Source organism: Ambystoma mexicanum, chromosome 7p, assembly GCF_040938575.1.
Source record: "Ambystoma mexicanum isolate Mex_15411 chromosome 7p, UKY_AmexF1_1, whole genome shotgun sequence".
Taxonomy (NCBI): domain Eukaryota; kingdom Metazoa; phylum Chordata; class Amphibia; order Caudata; family Ambystomatidae; genus Ambystoma; species Ambystoma mexicanum.
In genome coordinates, this window is record NC_090939.1 from 922,469,729 (window position 1) to 922,490,828 (window position 21,100).

The window sequence follows — 21,100 nt, forward strand, 5'->3', positions numbered from 1 at the left end:
AGAGCAATGCTGCAAAGTTGAACGAAAGGCTCTGGTGTATGCGTCCCCTCCGACCCCCAGTGTATACAAAGTCCGTGCTGTCGAGAATGTGTGTATCACCCCCACGCCCCTCTAAATGGAAAACATTGATAATTAGACTTCCATTCTAAAATTATCGAATTATGCATATATTTTGGTGGCCGCGTGGCACAGGTCATCGCAACACAAACCCGAGCCGGGTGTGTCTAGTGAATACACGAATTCAATATTGTAGGGATATCCATGAGTGAGGTGAGGAGCATACTACGAGAAGACAGCGGGAGGCCTGCTAAACCTCTGTGGTGGGAGATATTGCAGGGGTGGGGGAGATCAGGGGGAAGCGGAAGTTGTTGACCGAGATTGAAAGTGGCCCGAGCGGCGCTGAAGGAGGAGCAGGAAGCCGAGGGGAGGAGGAGGAGGGAGAGGGACCAAGGCAGGCGAGGGCGCTGCACAGCAGAAGTTTTGCTGTGTGAGGCGTGCCACCGAAGCCCCCGGAGGTTGTTTAGTTTTTAGTCCCTCGTGTTTGCCATCTCCCCCCAACACCCGGATGCGGGGTTAGCAGAGGGAGACTGGGGGGCAGGCACCGGCAGCTGCGGCCACAACAAAGCCCCAGCGCCCGTCATGCATGCGGACTGCAGGCTGCAGCAGCCGGGGCGTGCATAGCGGGGATGGCCGCCGGAGCCGGCCCGCCACTGCTGCTGCTGCTGGCCGCCCTGCTACTCGGCAACGCCCGAGCTCAGAAAGGTGAGTGTACGTACCTTCCGGGTCCACCCTACCGCTTCACCCTGGCAACTTTCAGGGGAGCGAGGAGACGAAGTTAACAGGGTCTTGGCCCCCAAATCCCACTGAGATGCAGCAGCCGCCGAATCCAGGTTTTTGTGTTATGTTAAATTCACTCATTAGAGAAGAAAATAAGCAAGCTTCGTGCAGTGGTCCATGTGGGAAGGAGTGTTCAAGTTTACTCGTAGGAACTGGGGGCTTGTCATCTGGTTGCCTATGTTGAAGTTCAGTTTGGGAATACACTGCTAGCAAACTGATCTTTGAAGTTATATGTGTTGATTTATTCAACACTAGAAATGACTATCTTATTTGCTTGTCCTCGGCTTGATTTTTATATGAAACCGCGAATAAAATTGGAGGTGGGGGTGTTGAAGGGTTAACATTGTTGGAGTGATGATACATGCTTCCTGACAAATAATCATGCGATTGCTTAAAAAAGCTTTGTATTGTATTCAATAATGTGTGATCTGTTATACCTTTCTATTAACACTGTTTCGCATATAAAGTGTCACAGCACTCCGCACAGAAAATGTAAACTACGCAAAACCAGTTAATCGTCATTTGGGAAGAGAATACTATTTTTGGCTTTTCATTGAACTTGGCTTTATGCTTTTGTTTGTTGACTTTGTCTATATGTATTTTTTTAATGTCTGTATGGAAAACCTAAATGGAATGTTGGTGTCTCGGAAATGCTAACTAAAAAGTGCATGGTATGTATATAGCTGGTTGTGTTAAGGTTTTTTTTTTTTAAAAAGGTTATATTATGTAATCACTCATGTTGTTACGTTATATGTTGTTATATCGAGCGATCCGTAGGAAAATGGAACACGAATACTATTCAACGCTTTATGTCCATCAGCCTCCACCTCACGATAGGCCTATTTTAATACCCATAACTTTTTTTATGCTTCATTTTTTGGACCATGTTTTTGGGAAACTTGTCTGGTTTCTGCAGGTCGAAAAAACGCTTCGCATTCTTCTGTCTTATGAAGCTATTATACTATGCCAAATAATCACGGTGATCACTAGAGCATGGTGAGAGGACAGGAATATGTGCTCAGTTTATGGGCGTCTTAAGCCTTGGTGTGTTTGTATCGTCTCCTAGCTGCACTGATGCACAGGTGATTTTCTACAACCTACAGTTTGCCATTCGTGACAATGTAAATGGTACATTGTGTACCCCACCCTCCTCAATATTCAATTTTTACAGAAATTGAGGCTTTCGGGGGGAAATGCCACTGCACCTACCTGTGTTTTTATTTTTATTTTTTAGCATGCTTGCAGCCCACCAACTGACACACTTGGACGACTGAGAAATTTCGGATACCAAGAGTCTTATTTGTTGTAGCTAGTGCGTTTTCTTTTTTACCCTTTAACTTTTGACATTGATTGGCCTTTACCGTAACCCACTCCCACTGTTATTTGCACGGTCTCTTGACACTAAGCCATGACAGAGGGCTTGGTTTGGTTAGCGGAGACCGATCGAAAATGCATCATAGCTTTGCAGCTGGTTTGATGCGTGTAGTGCTGAATAACTGGGTATCGTGTGCCTTCTTTCTAGGTGGTTGTTGTTGAGAGCACGTGAGATGTACCTGCAATGCAAGGGTGCATTTGGTCGTAATCGTAATGGTATACCGTTCTTATGCTTGTGTGTTTTGGGTGACCTATTTGGCATGTGTATTTTGTTGGGCAGTAGCATTTCAGAGTTAGTATGGGGTTCAGTCAGTGGAGACTGTGGTGGGCATTTGGAGCGTGTAGCTCTGTCAGTGTCCAGTACTGTTGCACAGCGGGTAAGACCATTGTGAGAAATCCTGAGGTGCCCAAAGGCAGGCTGGTAACCCAGGCAGCAGACAGCGTCTGGTAATAAATCAAATTGGTTGACAGGAATATGAACTCGTAGCTTGCACACGCATGGTCCTCGTACTCTATAATATAATACTAACAGCGCTATTGACACGTTGCTTTTCCATTCCAGATGTTTTAATGTAAAGGGAACTGTTTATAATTCAGTTCTTAAAATTATTCACAATAAAAACAAAATTAACGAGTGCGTTTTTGCTTTCTATTTATTATGTCTTTTAGTCATCTGCTGACGGTGATGCATTGTAAACCTCAAAAAACAAGGTAGCTTGTTAACTAAATGTTGGAATTATGATCAAGATGCACATTTACCAGCATCTTAAATGGCCGACACAGGTGTAATGTCGCATGCGTATATTTATTTGGCATCCGTTGTCTTGTCAAATTATTTTTGCGTAGTAGATCGTCTTTAAAACCCTTTTTTTAAGCTACAAGCCCGATGTGTCTGTAGAAGTATGATTTAAAGTGTACCTTGATTTGAGGGCTGTCTCCCTCCTCGTCCTAATTGAAGCGAGCAGGGGCGCTCGTTCGTTCCATTCAGATGGATGATGTCAACCAACCAAACAAAGGAAAAGGCAATTGCTTTAAAGCTCATGGCGTGAACGATGGAACACTGGTGACACTGACAGATTATGTCAATCATGGTAACCATTTTTTTTCTTGTCCAATTTTGCGGTATGTCCTTGGAGTATGATGTATTGTGGCGTTTTTAAGATATGAAATTCAGATAAATGCCTACGCAAACATCATTTATGAATGTAATTGAAAAGACTTCGTTCCTCGGTGGGAAGCAGCACAGCAATGTTTTTTTTTTTTTTGAATTTTTTTTTTTTGTTCTTCTATTTTTGTATTTATTTTGTCTTCTCTTTCTCGCCTGCCTATACGGAAGTCCTGTCTCAAATTGCAATCTTGCAAGACCACCTGTGTCGCCAAGGACGGTAAGATTTGACATGTCTTTCAAAAAAGGTAGCAGGTGCTCCTCTCCAGAGAGAACATGGCATGATAACCTGTTCTGATATGAGTTTGCAGCACACGCTTTTTGCCCACTGTACCTTTCAAAGATGGGAAATAACCATTTGCATATCAGTCTTTGTCCCGCCCACATGGGCAGTCCAGCACCGAAATGCTATGGCAATTCCTCTCTGAACAAGAGTACCAAGAACAACCACATACACGTGTTCAGCCTTGTTGGGCCTCATCAGTGAGGTGAATCTGCGCCTCTCTGAGCACAGTGAGCAGGGAGTCCACGTCTGGTTGCCCCCAGGTAACTTAGGGTGACCAACCCAAAGTTCCTTGCAAATATTTCAAAAAAGGTAGCAGGCACTCCTCTTCAGAAAGAACATGGACGTCTTTGCTACTGCAATTCACTTCCAATGCAACTCCACGCTCTTTAGAATGTCATTTCTTTTGTCGTTTTAATACGTCTTGAATCATTATCTATCCTCTGAAGAAATAGTGTACGTGATAGATCTTACCTCCGCCGAGTATTGTACCCCTTGCCCACAATAAAATGAAGGGCAAACTGAAACCTTTCATTCTGAATATTACATTTTCCACAAGTTTAATAGACACCTGAAAATATAATGCATTCTCTTGTAGAGTGCATTCTCTTGTAGAGTGCACTAACAGCATAATCAGATATACACAGCACACATCCTGGAAGACTGATATTGACTCTTTTTGCATAGCCCAAACGTGAAATTGCAAGCACTGTAGTCAATTATGTTCTGTGAGGGAGACGGGAGGGTCGGTAGGTAACACATGCAATGGGGATGCATAGGAGACATTAAGGTAGTGTAGCTTGAATGGACTTCGGGTCATAACTAAAATAACATGTTCATGAAAACAATGGACCAAAAATCGGACTGCTTGCAAAATTGATGAAATTACAGAATTGCTGTTCCCTTACTGTCCCAGCAAAGCTATTCACATTTAGCCATGGTGATCAGCTTAATACATTTATGATTTAGATTGATCAATGTTTTGATGTTCCTCCCCTGAATTGCGTATACCTTGTTGATGCTCACATCAAGGTGTTTTCTACTGACCTCTGAACATTAACTGCAGGTTGGTTAACAAAACGGATATCTACGATTATGACTTCCTCACTATCAATCAGATGTACTCAACAATCCAGGCCTCGATGGCCATAAACCACATATGCCTCAATGACGACAAGACAGAGATCTTGCTGGTTGGATCTCCTGCCATGCTGAAGCAGCTCAACTTCCATTTTCACTTCTTTCACAATCTATTGGATACTGATCCCCGTATCAACATCAGTAAAAACGACCAGCATCCATCTGGATGCCTCACTTTCTCTTAACAACAAGTGAATGTATCCAGACATTTGCTCCCTCCCACAGCTGCTTCACCATCACCCATGCAAGCCTTGATTATTGCAACACCCTTTTTGCAAGGACATCCAAACAGAACTTCAGTAAAATGCAGGTAATCCAAAACAATGCACTTCGTACAGCACTCAACATTCCGAAAAGAGATCACATCTCAGCAGCAAGAAAGGAGTACCCACTGGCTCCCAATTCGCGTAAGGATCATCTTCAGAACCACTCTCCATCACTCAAACATGCCTATCCAATTCTGCCCCAGAATACATGTCACAATGATTTGTGAGAAACACCACCACCAGACCGGTAAGGTCATTCCATGCTCACCACCTTGCACTACCAACATTTTTAAAAGCCAGAGCTGGAAGCTCTAGCTTCCCAGCAGTGGTAGCAAACCTCTGGCACTCCCGCCCTCCCTAAGAGCAGAGGAATCGTACTGGCCCGTCCGAAAGGCCCTAAAAACATGCTTGCTTGCCTAAAATGACTCCCTTCACTGTTTACGCATACCTGTCCTTAGCTCTCCATGCTGGGCCATGGGTATGAGTCTGTATATATGCTCACGGGCTTTGCATAATGTAATTCATTCCATGCGTGTAACTGGTCTTGCAACAGCGCACTGATGCCTTTTGGGTTTCAGCACGTTACAAATGCAAAAAGAAATAAATAAAATAGCCATGGGCAGTGAATTGATAAAACAGCCTGGGGAACTCCAATATTGAGTAGAGGAGGATCCAGAAAACTTTAGTCTCAGTAACGGAAATGGTCAAAGTGAAAGGCAAAACCCAGCTTTAATAATGGCCAAAATAAAATGAGGACAACGTACAAGCAACATGGTCGCAGCTCTCGGAGCTCTCTTACAAAACCATACCTTTTTTATATCAAAAATACTTCATAGAGACAATTGCAATGCAAAACCTACAGGATTGGTTAGGGAATTGACAATGAACATTTTCTATATGGGTTAAACTTCTAATTGGGGGGCATCAGTTAAGCATTAACCAAGTCCCCCCCTAAATAGATAACAAAAATACATAATTCTATTTTATTGGCTGAATTAATATGTAATGGGAGGCATGTCATCAGGGGTTTTGATTGGTTGGCTTTATTTTGACCAACCTTGGGGAACTGACTAAGGGGAGAGAGGTCCACGGGCTTCCTGCATTCAATTCAAGAAAACGCCATCCCTCGTCTCTAAGCCATGAGCCAGGGTGGTCGCCTTTGTAGTTAACCTTGTGCAATGTCTAGTTTTCTGGGATTATGTTTAAGGAGTGAGGGAGGTGTCCTTTCTGTGTTTTTTTTACTAATGAATAGACTGTGTTCTTCAATTATGGGTCACGTGCAAGAGGACCACGTTTGGATTTAATTCCCTGTATTTCGAAAGGTTTTAGCTAATATTCATGCAGATGTTCTGGTCTTCTCTACCTCTACGCTCTCTCTTGAGTCGTGGGGTTTTTGGATTTATAATTATCCTGCCCCTGGCTCACAATGGGCGGTTGTACTTTTCCAGACTTTAATTTTGGAGTATTCCATTTGTGTCCTGGGAACACTTATATCGTGCCTTCTCTGTAGCATTTGTGCTCTCTCTAATTTCTTAGTAACCTTTGCTCAGGCTTTGAGCTACTGTCTGCTCCCTGCAAAGATCTTCATTTTGTTATTTGTGTTTGAATTCTCATGAAGCCTTAAGGCCTTTCTTTTACTAAGAATCGTGATGCAGCTTCCATTTTAGAAAAGATGGCTGTCCATTACCGTTGCATTTTTATGTTAGTGAGCAAAACTTGCATGTCATTTGTGTTGCATTCAGCTTATATGTTGCTTGTGTTCGAATTTTTCATTTCTTCATGGTTGCAATGTTTATATTCTTCATGTAGAAATGCATATTTGACCTAGTGCGTTTTCTTCACGGTGAGTCAGTTTCTCAATATAAAGGTGGGCAACATGCCAAACATCTGCAGGCTTTGTCCCTCCTTTTTGTATATGGTGTCCATACTTCAGCTAGTGTCAAATATGTGTTCTAAAGGATGGTCCATGTCATGGTGAACATCATGCGCTGAATGTCGAGGACTGTATATTTACTATTTGCCCGAATACCGAATAGTTGACCTAAGTATTCGGCCGCAGCCGAATAGTAGATTACTACTGGAAATGTGTCAAGCTGTGCATAACAGGCCAAACTGTTGGTTTTGCCAATGCTTGTTTTAACAGGACTTCGGTGCAGGACATGCTTATAGTTACGGTCAGTTCCAGGGACTGCAGGTGGTGGAATTACTTATGAGTTTAATCAAATGCATCTAAAACCGTTTTCGTGCTTTCAAATAATCCATAATATTGCTCTCATGCATTAACCTGCAGTTGTGCACAAAACAAAATAAACACACTACCATAAACAGTTCCTTATCAGTTGTTGGCTGTAAAGTGCCACAGAATGTGATTTGTAGAAGGAAGTTGCAGTGACAGCCATAATTCTGCTCTTTGCTAGCTCAAAGCTTCAGGCTTGTGATGTCACAACAAGAGCATGATACCGGATTACAGAGCAGCAACAGGGTCATTTTCTCAGGACAGGTCTGTAGTGATGTTTCAACTCGCCTGCAAGAAGTACATTATTTATAGGATTTTATAACAACATTGCAGGCTGCAATGTATCATAAAACATATTACAACTAGAGCAACTGAAGAAATTAACATGCACAACGAAGCCAGTGCTACCAGTTTTGGTATGTTGCCCACTCCTTTGCTCCATGTACACATGTCTGCAGCTGAAGTGTGCAGAAGAATATAAACACATTGATCTTTTCATTAGTTTATGGTTAATGAAAACCGGGTTATAACTGAAACCCTTTGGATGTTTTTAAATAATAGATGTAACTCTAATGAAAACCATTTTACTTCCTTTTTGTCTTCCTCTGTACGGATTAAATAACAAAGGCTTCCCTCTTCATTGCTGATTTCTCTGATTAAGCCAGCTACGCATCAACTGCGCTTCTTGCAATATAGTGGAATATTCTCCTGCTTGCCACTCGTATCCATCCCTGTGCTGCGCTTTAAAAAGCCATTTATCAATTACTCTGTGGTAGCATCAGCGCTTAGTGGGCATACATTACCCGTCCATACAGTACTCCAATGTACACTCACACATGCAGGTAATCATGTAATGTATATTGCTGCGGGTGCCTCCCGCCTTATTTCATGTTCCTGAAATGAAAAATGTAAATCTTCTCTTTGCCAAAAGCGAGGTCTGGTAAACAGCAGCACAATGCTGCAAGCTCGGAGCCAGTGCCCTTTCCATGCACGGCATAAGTAAAATGGTGCATAATGGCACCATTGTGTATCAATCGCGCACCCTTGGCGCGGCCCGTCCCCCACTCTGCTGTTATTGATATCACCCCCATTGTCTATGGCTTTAAATTTCATCAGTATGCATAGGCGGTGATAAAGGATGATAAACCCCCTCACCACCTTTTTAATGTTCACGGGCATCGCCAGGGGCGTCTGAGAGGAAATGGCAGTGTTTCCCCCTAGCACTGCTGGATCTGCCACAGCTTGACAACAACGTTATTTCCCTATAGGACAAAAAGCACTTAAAATATTCAAGGCCACTGTGCATATATTTGTGTTTTGCGTTAACATAATGTGGTAATTTTATAAACTGAAACTATTAGTAGGGGTGTAACTTTGGCTTTGAGTAAGCATTCCATTAGGTATTCTGCCAAAGCCGAAACCTACTTTTCAGCCGTAAATTCGCCCGAATACTTAATTGAAGCTGAATTTCAGTACACCCCTATGTGAAGACTTGACTGTACCTAGTACGATGGAAACCTGATTGTTGATGGCTCTTGGAACCATGAAGATGAGATTGAAAATGGGACACATACAAGAAGATGTTAGTGGAGCAAGTGTGGGCTTTTCTGTAAGTGAACCGCCTTTGACTGATTGTTCCTTTGGCACACCTAAATATGAATCACTTTAGTAATGGCCTGAAACTCAATTCCACCAAAACGGACAACAAAGCACTGCACCTCTACAACCTACTTCCATGCCACAGCCTCTGCAGATGCATCCTATCGCCACAGGACTCGAGCACCCTGGAAACGCATGACTGTAGTGTTGCAACACTGAACAACACCTAGTAGCAGACTTGCATACAGAGCCCTGGGTACCTCGAGTCTGCACGCATTAACAATAATCACGGTCACTGGCCCCCCGCCTCTTTTTCTTATCTTCGAGACCAGCTGGAAGCAAATTAGATGACGACAGAGCATGGTATAAAGCCCAGTAGCTTGCCCTTGAGGATTTTCACTAGGAAAGTGCCAGAGGGGAACCTTTTTGGTTTTGTTTGTGTGGTTGATAAACAAGACCATAACACTAAGTGGGGTAAAATCACCAAGCTCAGTATTATTTTCGGGGGGACTGCAAGAGGATGCTCCACGAACTGAGGGGACCCGTTGATTGCATTCAGCGCATATATAATTTTCATTTCCATTATTGAAAAGGTCAGTAATGCTATTGCACAAGTTGTAAGAAGGGATGATGCTCCTCGGAGTGGGCAAAGAAAGATTTATGTCCTGTATAATGCTTCCTTTATATTGTGATTTTAGGTCAAAAGAATAACTGTATTGTAAAATGTGTCGAACCAGGAGTATGAGCAAGATATGCTGGGTGGGATGAGGGGAATGGAGCTTCTCGTCTCTCGGATGCTCATTGCACAGGAATGAAAGGAATAAATGTGGATCCTCCCCTGCACGTTGATTTGGCAGTATGTGGGTGAAATCAACTAGATCCCAGCATGAACATGAACTTTCAGTGGTGGGTGCATAGCCCAACACACACATGCAGGCTGAGTCTATCTCTCCTTTTATATTTATTTTTAAATTTGTTTATTGGTATTTTGTTATGGTTACAACTTTTTCATGCCATATAAGCGTGCCATTGATCATAAAACTGTCAGCAACCTGTAATAAAACAATGATATTTCAAACAAAACGACATTAACTGTCTCCATGTTTTGTCCATATAGGTTAATTCAAGTAGTGTCCAGCGTGGGTGGATATCTAGACGGGGATGGGGGGGTGGGGGAAGGTGTAGGTACAGCAGGGGGCCCATCTGGGTTCATGTTCGTCTCTCTGTAGATGTCACTGCGTTGAATATAGACCAGCGTTGTCTGGGTTGACTTGTTCATGGGGGCTTATCATCTGAGGGGTGAAACATGTATTCCTTGTGATTTCCTTCCATGCATCTAGTGCCATGCTGGAGTCTTCGGTGGATCTAGTGACACTGTCTTCCCAGACCTTGGTTTCGGCGCCCACCCACCGCTCCAGCTCTTTGTACCATGCGTTGTACTGTGGCCCTGCCGGCTTTTTCCAGGCCATTGCGATAGTCCTTTTAGCCAATATGCACGTTATGTCCATGAGTCTTATTACGTGTTTGAGTTTGGCTAGTCTGGGATCAGTTCCCAGGAGGCATTCAGCAGGGGTCCACTTACACCTGTTCATGCCTGCTTTTTCACATGTCTGTCTTATTCTGGCCCAGAGGGACTGTGCCCTAGTGCATTCCCACAACATGTGGGGTAGGTCTGCCTTGTCCACCCTGCACCAGACGCAGTTAGGCTGTATTTGTTTGTTAAATTTCGCTATTTTGCACAGGGTTAGGTATGTGCGGTGCAGTATATTCAGCTGTATCAGTCGGAATCTATGGTTCCTGGACACTTCCTTAGGAAATGTTAGTGCCCTGTCCCATTCCTTGTCTGTCATCTCTTGCCCTATATCTGTCTCCCACCTGGTTTTCATTTCTGCGCTTCGGGGGTTGGGGATGTCGCTTAGGTGGCTGTATATTTGGGACACCGGTTTCCACCCTTCCCCTAGGTTGTATAATATGTCGTGAGGGGGTCTCTGTCTGGTTCCTCAGGCCAAGTTTCCCGTTTGTTTCGTGCTATTTTACGGATTCTTTGGTACCATAAGAATTGGCCAGTGTGGATATCATCTTCTGCTTGTAACGATGCAAACTCCTGAAGGTACTCTCAGCATATAGGTCTCCCTAGGTGTAGACCCCTTTCTTTTCCCAGAGCCTGATGTTCTTCAGATCAGTGTCAGTTTTACCTAGGTCCGAGATCAATGGTCCTTCTGGGGGGTATGGGTGCTTTAGGTGCATAAGCGTCTTAGATCTGTGCCATATTTTCCTTCCCAGTGTAACTAAGAAGGGAGCATTGTTCAGCAGTTGTTGGGGCGCCCAAATAAGCTCTTTTAGTTGTATCGGGGAGATCATGGTTTGTAGTATGGTTGTCGGATGTGGTTTCGTCCGCTAGCCACTCGGTCACAAAGCTGAGTTGGGCTGCCAAATAATATTTCTCTAGGTTTGGAAGTTGGATTCCACCCTGTTTGTATGGTAGGACTAGTGTGGAGAGTGCCATCTTATGCCTGCCCTTCCCCCATAGGAATTCTCAGATTGTCTCATGTAGGCGAAATAAGGGGTTATTGATGTAGCAGTGTACGTTTTGGAACCCATATAGAAATCGGGGGAGAACGATCATTTTGATTATTCAGACTCTGCCCATCGTTGATAGGGGGAGTTTCGCCCAAAAGCCCATTGATTTGCGCAGTGCAGGCAGTGCTGCCTTTGTGTTGTGCTCCTGCATTAATTCAGAGGTATGCATTATCTGGACCCCGAGGTATCGGACTGAGGTAGTTAGTCATTGTATCCCCACCAAAGGGAGTTCTTCTATACTCTTGCCCTGCAGACCCACCAGGGGCAATAAACAGGATTTTGTCTTGCTAAATTGTATTCCTGAAACCCTGGTGTCGTTGTCAAGAACTTCTAGCATAGTTGGCACATTGAGATGTGGGTCTCTGACATATAGTAGAACATCGTCTGCGTGGAGTGAGATGATGTGGTTTACCCCCTCCTAGCCGTATTCCTGCATCAAAGAATTGTTTCCTAAAATAAATGGCCATGGGTTTTAGTCCCAGTATGTAAAGCGTGGGGGATAACGGGCAGCCTTGCCTGGTGCCCCTACGTATGTCCCATGCCTCTGACACATGTTTCCCTGATTTCACCCGTGCTCTTGGTTTGCTATAGAGCAGGGGTCTCCAACCTTTACGTTAGCTAGAGCTACTTGTAGTGGATGCCAACAGTGGAGAGCTACTAGCGGACGATATTGGGGTGGGGATATTTATAAGCCTCAGAATTTTTACCAATATTTTTTTGGCTCGATTATTTCCCCTCTATAAACAGATGGAATAACCTATGCCTTCACGAATATATTAAGAACTTCAAAAACCTCTTTGTTGCATTATTATTTATTAGTAGCTGTCTCAAAAAGACAGATATTTGTTGGACTACCATACAAATATCCTGTAATTTTTGTGCCCCTTCCTTTGCGTTTTATGCAGGCTTTCTACATGCTAGGCACACTATTATTTTCCAAATAAAAAAAAGTAATTTCCAAATTGAAAAATGTTGCTTGCGTTCAAAAGTTTTCTTTGAAATGTTTTTTGTCAGACACCACACATACTCTGTTATTTGCTGGTAAGATAGCTCAGCGGGTTGAGCGCTCGCTGCTGCTATGTGAGCGTGATCTGCAGGTCGCAGGTTAAAATCCTGGCAAGGCCAACTCAGCCTTTCAACCATCTGAGGTCGATACACGTACCAATTTCAGTTGGGTGATATTGCATGTAAATATGTGCTCTGTAAAGCGCTTTGGATTAAGGCGCTATATAAATAACACATCATTATTATTTGTGTGCCCCTCTGTGTTTTAGCACAAGTTATATTTATAAAGATGTTAAATGCTTGTCAAACTGGTTAATCACAAATGCTTCTGTTATGCTGACAGCAGTTTTTAGGAAATTAAACTGTGGGTTCATGGGTGCCAACTTTTGATTTTCACAGGGGCTGAAATATCCTCACCTCAGCCCTGAATATAAGCAAGCAACCAGCCCACCCATACCCTGGCCAAACACATTGTATAGCACTTTGTTTATAATGCATTGCAAAAAGTCATACGATTAACAGCCTGTAGTTTTGAATATATAACATCTCAGCATCGGTCTGTCAACCTGCTGAACTACCCTGGTAGGCTTCTACTGAACAGCGTGTCTATGGATTGCTTAATGTACTAAAAGTGGGTGTACTTGTGTCGTGGAAGTGATTTAAAGTGGAAATGTACGGTGTGGAATTTGGAAAGAAATTGCACCATTTTTTAAAATATTATTTTGAACATTTCCAGGCGAGCAGCAGTGCTACTGTGATATTTTAATTGCGTGGTCACAATGATCCTGATCCTGCCTCAGCCCCTCCAACATCTCTGGCAAACAAGAGTAGCTTGCTTAAGAAAGACTGTCGTGGGGGCGCACAAGGCCAACTGTGGTACTACAGGCGGCCTGCAGAAGCATAACGTGATACTGACATTTGTCAGTGGATTTAGAAAGCAGTTCCAAGTGGCACAGTAGCCAAGCTCTCTGCCTGCAATTGGGCCGACTAGGGTTCTGATCCTGAACACAGCACATGGCTGCAAAAATCACCATTAAATAATATAACTTAGGATAAATGTTTATTTTTCTCAGCGCGGGCGACTGAAAAGGCTAAGGCGAGCTACTAGTCGCCCGCGATCGACTGTTTGGCGACCTCTGCTATAGAGTATGTTGATCCATCTAATGAACCCCGGTCCAAAGCCAAATCCTTAAAGGATAGCCACCAGCCATTTCCAGTATATGGAATTGAATGCCTTAATGGCATCCAAAGATGGTAGTACGTACCATTCTCTATTTGATTCAGTCTGGGCTATAATATGTTGGAGCCTGTGTAAGTTCATACTAGTGTTGCGGCCTGGCATGAATCCGCTTTGTTTTGTATGCTCTATATCGCCTATTAGTCTGGATAGCTTCTTTGCTTGGATTGTGGTTAATATTTTTACATCGTAATTGAGCATAGCAAGTGGGCAGTAAGAATCGCACTTGTCTACAGGTTTATTTGGCTTGAGCACTGGGATCACAAGGGTCTCTCTAATACTTTCAGGTAAAACCCCTTGTTCATATGCCTCCTGGAAGACCTTATGTAACAGCGGTGTCGGGGAAGACTTGTATGCTTTGTAAAACTCAGAGGGTAGCCCGTCACTGCCAGGAGCATTGCATGTGGCCAAGGATTTGATTGCTTCAGCTATATCTTTGGTTGTGATGTCTGTGTCTAGGGTTTCGGATTGTGTGGGAGACAGAGTATAGGTGTGTATAGAAGAGTTTAAAGGTGTTGTTTATGTTCTGCTGGGTTTGGTGCATATTGCCACTCTCGTCTTGCAGTGCAGTGGTTATGTGCCTGGGGTGTTCCTTTTTGCAGAGCCAGGCCAGTAGTCAGCCCAGTTTGTCTGCTTCTGTGTGTGCTCTGTTGGTTTTAGTGACATGGTCAAATTTGGCCAGCCTACTCCACGCTTTTGTGCATTCGTCCCTGAGCGTTCTAAGTTGTTTATTTTCCCTTTGGGTGCCTGGGGGAGTGGATTCCAGCCTCCCGATTTCTTGTTCCCGCTGATCCAATTCCCCTTGTAGTAGTTTACTAATGCCTCCCGCTTTTGCTATGATTTCTCCACGTGCTGCTACCTTCAGGGCCTCCCATATTGTGCTCCTATGCTCTACGATTCCCATGTTCACTTCTATGTAGTTATCTATGGAATCTTGTTGTTCGTCTCTGAATGCCTGGTCCTTCAGATCCTCCACGGGCATTTTCGAAATGGGGATAGGAGGTCGGGACTGGTGCCGTTCCATTCCACCAGGAGTGGCGAGTAGTTTGAGATCTCCCTAAGTATTGTGCCCCTTCTATTTGGGGTAGGTGTTCCTTGCTTATAAAAACATTATCTAGTCTCGTATATAAACCATGTGGGGACGAAAAGAATGAATAGCCTCATGACTCTGGGTGTAATTCTCGCCATGTGTCTGCTAGGTCTTGCCTGTCCGTCATGGTGTTCAGTGCAGTTGTGGCCTCCAATGGACCCTTTAATTGGGGTAAGGACCTATCGAGTTCTGTGTTATGCACACAAGTAACACCCCCCCCCACCTGATATGAGAAAGCTGTTCCTATATTGCATAATTTTATTGCAAGGATATTGTTTTATTTTTAATGATGTGATTGAGACACAGTCTATGCCAGCTTCATGTATTGGAAAATTTGTTAAACTGGATGGATGTGGAGGAAATCCTTGATGTACGACAGATTGGGCTCCGGTATGGTTTGGGGACTGATGCAGGGGGATTACTTGTTTCCATCATGCCAAGTAAGGCATTGAAATTAGGGCATCTCCCATTGTATGCAGCATCAATGGACCTTTCAGCAGCCTTCGACATGGTTGATAGACCATTGCTATGGCGAAGGCTTGCTGCACTGAAAATTAAAAAGGCTTGCTATCAATGCTCATACATTTATACACCAATACGGTTTTGAAGGTCAGAATAAATAATGAGGGCTTGATGTCGAAAGAAATTAGGTCTAGGAATGGACTTAAACAGGGATGCGCCCTGGCAGCAATTTTATTTAACCTTTTATGTTTCAGGAGCCAATTTAGTGCTTGAACCTTCTGGCTTGGTTGCTCCAAAGATTGGTCTAATCGGCATAAAATGGGTTGTATATGCCGGTGATTGTTTGCTCTTTGACCGCACAAAAATTGGTCTGCAAAGGTTGATTAATGTGTTTTCAAGATTCATAAATGAACTGAAATTGAAAATTAATCCACTTAAAACTCTAGTCATTAATTTAGGACAAAGCAATAGGAAAGGCTCCAATCCAGTGTGGTTTGTTGAAGGAACTGGTATACGTCTTCAGAAAACACTCAAGTTCTTGGGCTACTCGTTTTCAAGCACAATGACGCACAGTTTTGTGAAAAAATGTTTAGAACGAAAGGCTATTGAAGCACGTAAACAAATGAGTGATAGAAAGAAAATTCGGTCAATTTAGCATGTCAGCTTGCAGAGATTTTTATATGTTGAAGGTCATCCCGAGACTGGCGTATGGCCTGGAATTTTATCCTGACAAACTCACGCCCGACCTAAAAATAATAGAAGCAGCAATATGGAAAAAGGTCTTGTTCTTTTTACCTAAATGTACCCATGGAAATGATAAGATATGAGTTCGGTCTCTGCTCCCTACAAGGCATCATGGAATGTAAAAAAAGTATGCTATACAGAAAATGTGTCTTAGCAGGAAAAAACTTGGCTGTATAAATTATTTAAAGATGACACATCAGGGGAGTATATGATGAATTTGAAAACAGATGTGGAAAGAATATTGTCAAATATAGGAGTTACAATCAAATGCTTGCTTGAGAGACCTGGAAAGGTCAAAATGTTGATAAAAGCCTATGACTGGGTTGCTAATAATGCTGCTATTATGAACTCTAAATTGTACTCCCAAGTGGTATCTGTGTGGAAATGGTTCCCCAAAGCAGAATCATATATTGTAAAATATCCTTCGCGTAACTTTCGCACTAATGTTATGCGGTTTAGATTCAATGTAATGAATACCAATGAAATTTGCTGCATCAGGAAATTAATTTTAGAGAATCAGAAAGGATGTAGATTTTGTTTAAATGAGGGGACCAATGAAACTTTGCTGCACTTGATACTGGTATGTCCTAAGCTTATTACTGAAAGGATTGCATATTTCTCTGAATTTGTCCATGATACAGCCTATGTTGTAAGGGAGCAAATATGTTTCAAAATGCTCCATGGGTTAAATGTCTCACTGAAGATTAGAGTGATAGCTTTCCTTACGACAGTATGTAATGTTACCTAATCTGTAAAGTGAAATGATGGACCTTGTGTATGGTCAGACGCGCAGTAGTGGCATAATAATTCCGTGCAGTATTGCATCGCTTCCTTGGCATCTTGAGTATTCTCATTAACACAAGGCTTGGCCAGGTTTTTTAAGAAAAAGAAACTTTTATTTAAAAGCATGTAAAGGGATCACAGATTTATGGTCATTGTAAAGCACAAACCAAAGTCTTAAGTGATATAATGAAAAATGTAAGGAGTTTTTATGAATTTAAATGTTTAATATTTATGTATGTATGTGTGTATATATATATATATATATATATATATATATATATATATATATGAATAGTGTAAAGAGAATTTTGCATGTACTTGAATGTCAATATTTGTGTTTAATTGTATTTTTAATTCTTTTTATGATTCCTATGTGATTTTGTAAAGGTTTTTTTTAAAACAATATACAATACAATTTAAAAAAAAATGCATAATTTTAGTGTACATTGAATTCAAGTGGGCCGGGATGTTATTGTTGGGGAGATGGGAGTTCACTATGCATACCTCCGTTTGTTCGATGTGTCTCCATATTATCACGTATATGCCCTCAGGGTCTTTCTCGGTCTTAGTTAGGTGGAATGGGAGTTGGGGGTTAATCCAGGTGAACACACCTCTCGCATATCTGGAGTAAGTGGTTCCGAATCCTTGTCCCCTCCCCAGTGTACCCTGAGTTTGGCCATGGACTCTTCTGTACAGTGGGTCTCTTGTAGTAGTGCTATCCCCACTCCCTTCCTGTGTAAATAGGATTTAATTCTGTTCCTGCGGAGGTAAGTGCCTAAACCTCGCACATTCCATGTCATTATCTTTATTCTTGCTGCCATGGTGGTTCAGGGGGGAGTTCCAGGTTCCTCGGTCCCTCGACGGGGTTGCCTACGGTTGCTGTTGGGTAGCTTAAGTTTTCCATTGCCTTAAGGATCAGACCCATCGGGCCCCCTCTGCCAACCCCCCCCTCTGCTGTTTTGCCACTTGGAGACTTACCAACTTTTATAACCTTCATTCTGGTGAAATAAAATAAGCAACTCAAACAACGATGAACTGCCCCCAGCAGTTGCTTCCAACTTGAAACGCTCGGGGGCTCCCGAGCCTTCTAGGCTGTTCCAGGCCTTTTGGTGCGGGCGGTGAGTAGGCGTTCGGCCTGCACATTTTCTGGAGGGGTGGGTCGCTGTCTTTCTCATGTTGTCCTTTGTGCTCCTGTCCAATGTCACCATCCTTATTTTGCAGCGTTAAGTATAGTCCAGTGTTCCATTCTGTGTTTCAGTGTGGAGGCGTCCGTCACCTCTTGCGGCGCTGGTCTTCTGTTCAGCTCCTGTCCGCTTTTGCTATTTCCTCTCTGTCGTCTGCTAGGTTATTATATTCGAGCCACATGTTTGCAGCAGCTGGAGTCTCTAGAAAAATTGCTTTCCCCTTGTAGAGTACTTTGAGGCGTGATGGGTAGAGTAGCATGTACTTGAGGTTGAGTTTCCGCAACCTTGCTTTCACTGTTATGAAGGAGTTCCTTGCACTTTGCACTGTGGGAGTGTAGTCTGGGTACATGACTATTGTAGTCTTTTCTCCTGATCTCTCCGCCTTCCCTCGAGAATCGTATTATTGTTTCTCTATCGTGAAAGTTTAGGATTTTCGCTATCATTGGGCGTGGGTATGATCCCGTTGGGTGTTGTTTTTGTAGGGATCTATGGGCCCATTCTACAGAGAATCCCTCAGTTTTCCTGCTCCGATTTCTTGTTGCAGCATAGTTTCTATAAATTCTGTTGGGTTCGGGCCCTCCATGTCTTCCGGGATCCCTAGAATACGAATGTTGTTACGACGGGCACGTCTGTCCGCGTCTACAGAGCGTGCCTCTAGTCTTGCCACTTTCATCTCCAGTTCTTGGACTCTTGCTTTCAAGTCCAGGGTGGTCTCGACGTTGTCCTGCAGGGTAGCCTCTGTTGTAGTCACTGTTTCTGCCAAGTTGCGGGCGTCTTGACGCATTAGCTGCATGTCTTCTATCTTATTGTCAATGAATGTTCGGAGTGCTGCGATGGCCTGCAGAACTTGCACATCCTTAGGGTCCGCATCCGGGACTGGTGGTTCTTCGGCGGCAGCGGCGTCTTGATGCAGTTGCTGTTTAGGTTTGACCGTCGTGAAGAGTCCATTGTTGCCGATTTTGGTTTGTTTTTAGGGGGAGACATCTCTTTTCCCGGTACTCCCAGGCTACTGTAATCAGTCGGGAGCGGCTGTCTCAATGCCTGGTTGGTGGTTTTGTGGTCAGTAGTCTTTTCCTGGGAAGTAAACCGTGGCTGGGCCTATCTGGTAGTTGGCTACGCAGGTTTGGGTTGGTACTTCCCAGTTCCACCTGTTTATGTCAACTTCCAAGTTGGCGTGGGTATGGCCCTGTCTGTTGTGTTCACTGCTCCGGTCTGCGCTCTGCTGCTCGTTGTGTCAGCTACGTGGTGGTTTTCACCCTGTTTTGCAGGGTTGGTCGTTTTTCTGGGTTTAGGATGGGTAGGCTATTGGCTTGACCGCAGGGGTAGGGATCTGGGAGGTTGTATGTAGGTCAAGTAGTTACCTCGCAGATTGTCCCAGAAGATGTGCACTCCTGTCTTGCTGTATCTAAGCAGAGTCACTTTGCCCTTTTTGACTCACGTAGTTTATTCGCCAGGTGCAGCTCGGTTTACTTGTTGTGGTTAGGCTTCAAAGTTTATTACGTATTGATATGAGTTTAGTTCAGTTCGCTATAAGGCCCATTGATGTGCGCAGCTTCCGTGTGTCAGTTGGTGTAGTGTGGGGCGGATGCTTTTAGCAATCGCTGGTTAGGTCTGTATTCAGTGCTCCCGTTTTGTGTGGGCTGTGGGAGAGGTTGCGGGAGCATGTGTCTGTGCTTGCACTCGAACGTTCATTCTAGGGGCTCTTCTCTTTTTTCTGTTCTTGCGCTGTTTGTTAGGTGCTGGGTTTGCATGCTGCAGCACCGCGCATAGTGCGGCCTCGATCTGCTCATGTTATGGCAGAGCTTCGTGTGTGGCTCTGTGCTATATGCTTGTTTGCCACTGTGTGGGTGCCGTGCAGCAACGTGTTTGCTGCTTATACGTAGCCTGCAGTGCTCCTTTGTGTTCGCCGCCGTTCACTTTGGCTTATGCCTAGGCCCTCTGATCTGGTCCCTCCTCCTCCCCTTCTGGCTAGATGGCTATGTAGCCTGTTGATCCGGTCCCGTGCAAGTGTTCTAGGCGTTAGTGGGGACGGGGGTCCAGCATGTTGCAGTGTCCTACTTCCAGTCCGCCGCCCCAGCTGGACCACGGGTCGTGACACCACTCCTCTGAGCCGGGGCAGCGCTCTGCGTCTTCACGCCGTCCCGAGTGCCGCAATGCAGTCTGCGCTCTCTCCCCCGGTCTTCGGCAGGTGCCCGCGGGCAGCGCCCGCTCCCCCGTCACCTCTTGGCGCTGCAAAGTGGTCCCTGCGTGCCTGTTTACAGGTAGGATGTAGGGATCTCGCCCTCTTGGTGTCTTCGCTGGGCCGCGGTGTCCTCACCTAGTCGGCTCGGGGCAGCCACTAGCTTGGGTGTCCCGCCTCTGGCTTGCAGGGCGCGGTACTGCATGTTCGATTGGGGCTCCGTCACCGGACCTGGTGGTGTTGGGAACTATCCGCTGTGCCATGCATTAAGGATATTATGTTTAGCAGTCCTCTCTTACTGTGCAGCAGGTTCCTTGTTCAGGCGTGTTGTTTCATTGCGGCCTCCGGATCTGCGTTTATCGCCGCCATCTTGGGAGCCACAGGGGCGCTGTTTCGCATGCTTGGTTTACCTGGTTAATGGTTCCGATTTCTTCTGGCAATTGAGCCAGGCGTGTAAAAAAAAAAAAAGGGTTCCTCCGTTCGTGAATGTAGGTTTTGTTGCAGTTTGTATTGTTTTAACGCCGCAGTACAATCTATTGTAGGATCGCGGATAGGAGCTCGTCAGGTTTCCGTCCTCACGCCATGCGCGCTGGCCACGTCCCATCTCTCCTTATATGCTGTCTCTGCACTATCATGAATCCCATGCCAACAACATATTCATGTACCCATGTTAGCCTGTTGGCACTTTATACTGTAAAGATATGCTGTGGTGGCTACTGGGATCACACAATTATAGAGCCACAGCATTTGGGTGTAATATTAAGGTATGTTTGAGAGGTAACTCCGTCATTGTAATTGTTTATCTGTAAAGCGCTTGTACATAAGTGAAGCACTTCAAGGCGGGAAGGGTACAAGGGAATACAGTCGTTCTTAGGCCTTGAAGATTCTGAATGATCTAAGGCATATCTACTAGTAAGTTCTGGACAGAAAAATGAG

General features: G+C 44.2%; 1 protein-coding gene across 1 annotated transcript in view; it reads left to right on the forward strand.

The window, feature by feature from the left end:
* Positions 1-408: 408 nt before the first annotated feature.
* DCBLD2 (discoidin, CUB and LCCL domain containing 2) overlaps positions 409-21,100 on the forward strand; it is a 621,557-nt gene continuing 600,865 nt past the window's right edge. The window contains exon 1 of the mRNA XM_069637211.1: positions 409-762. Within this exon, the coding sequence (XP_069493312.1) occupies positions 687-762 (76 nt within the window). The 5' untranslated portion in view covers positions 409-686. The remainder of the gene's footprint in view (positions 763-21,100) is intronic.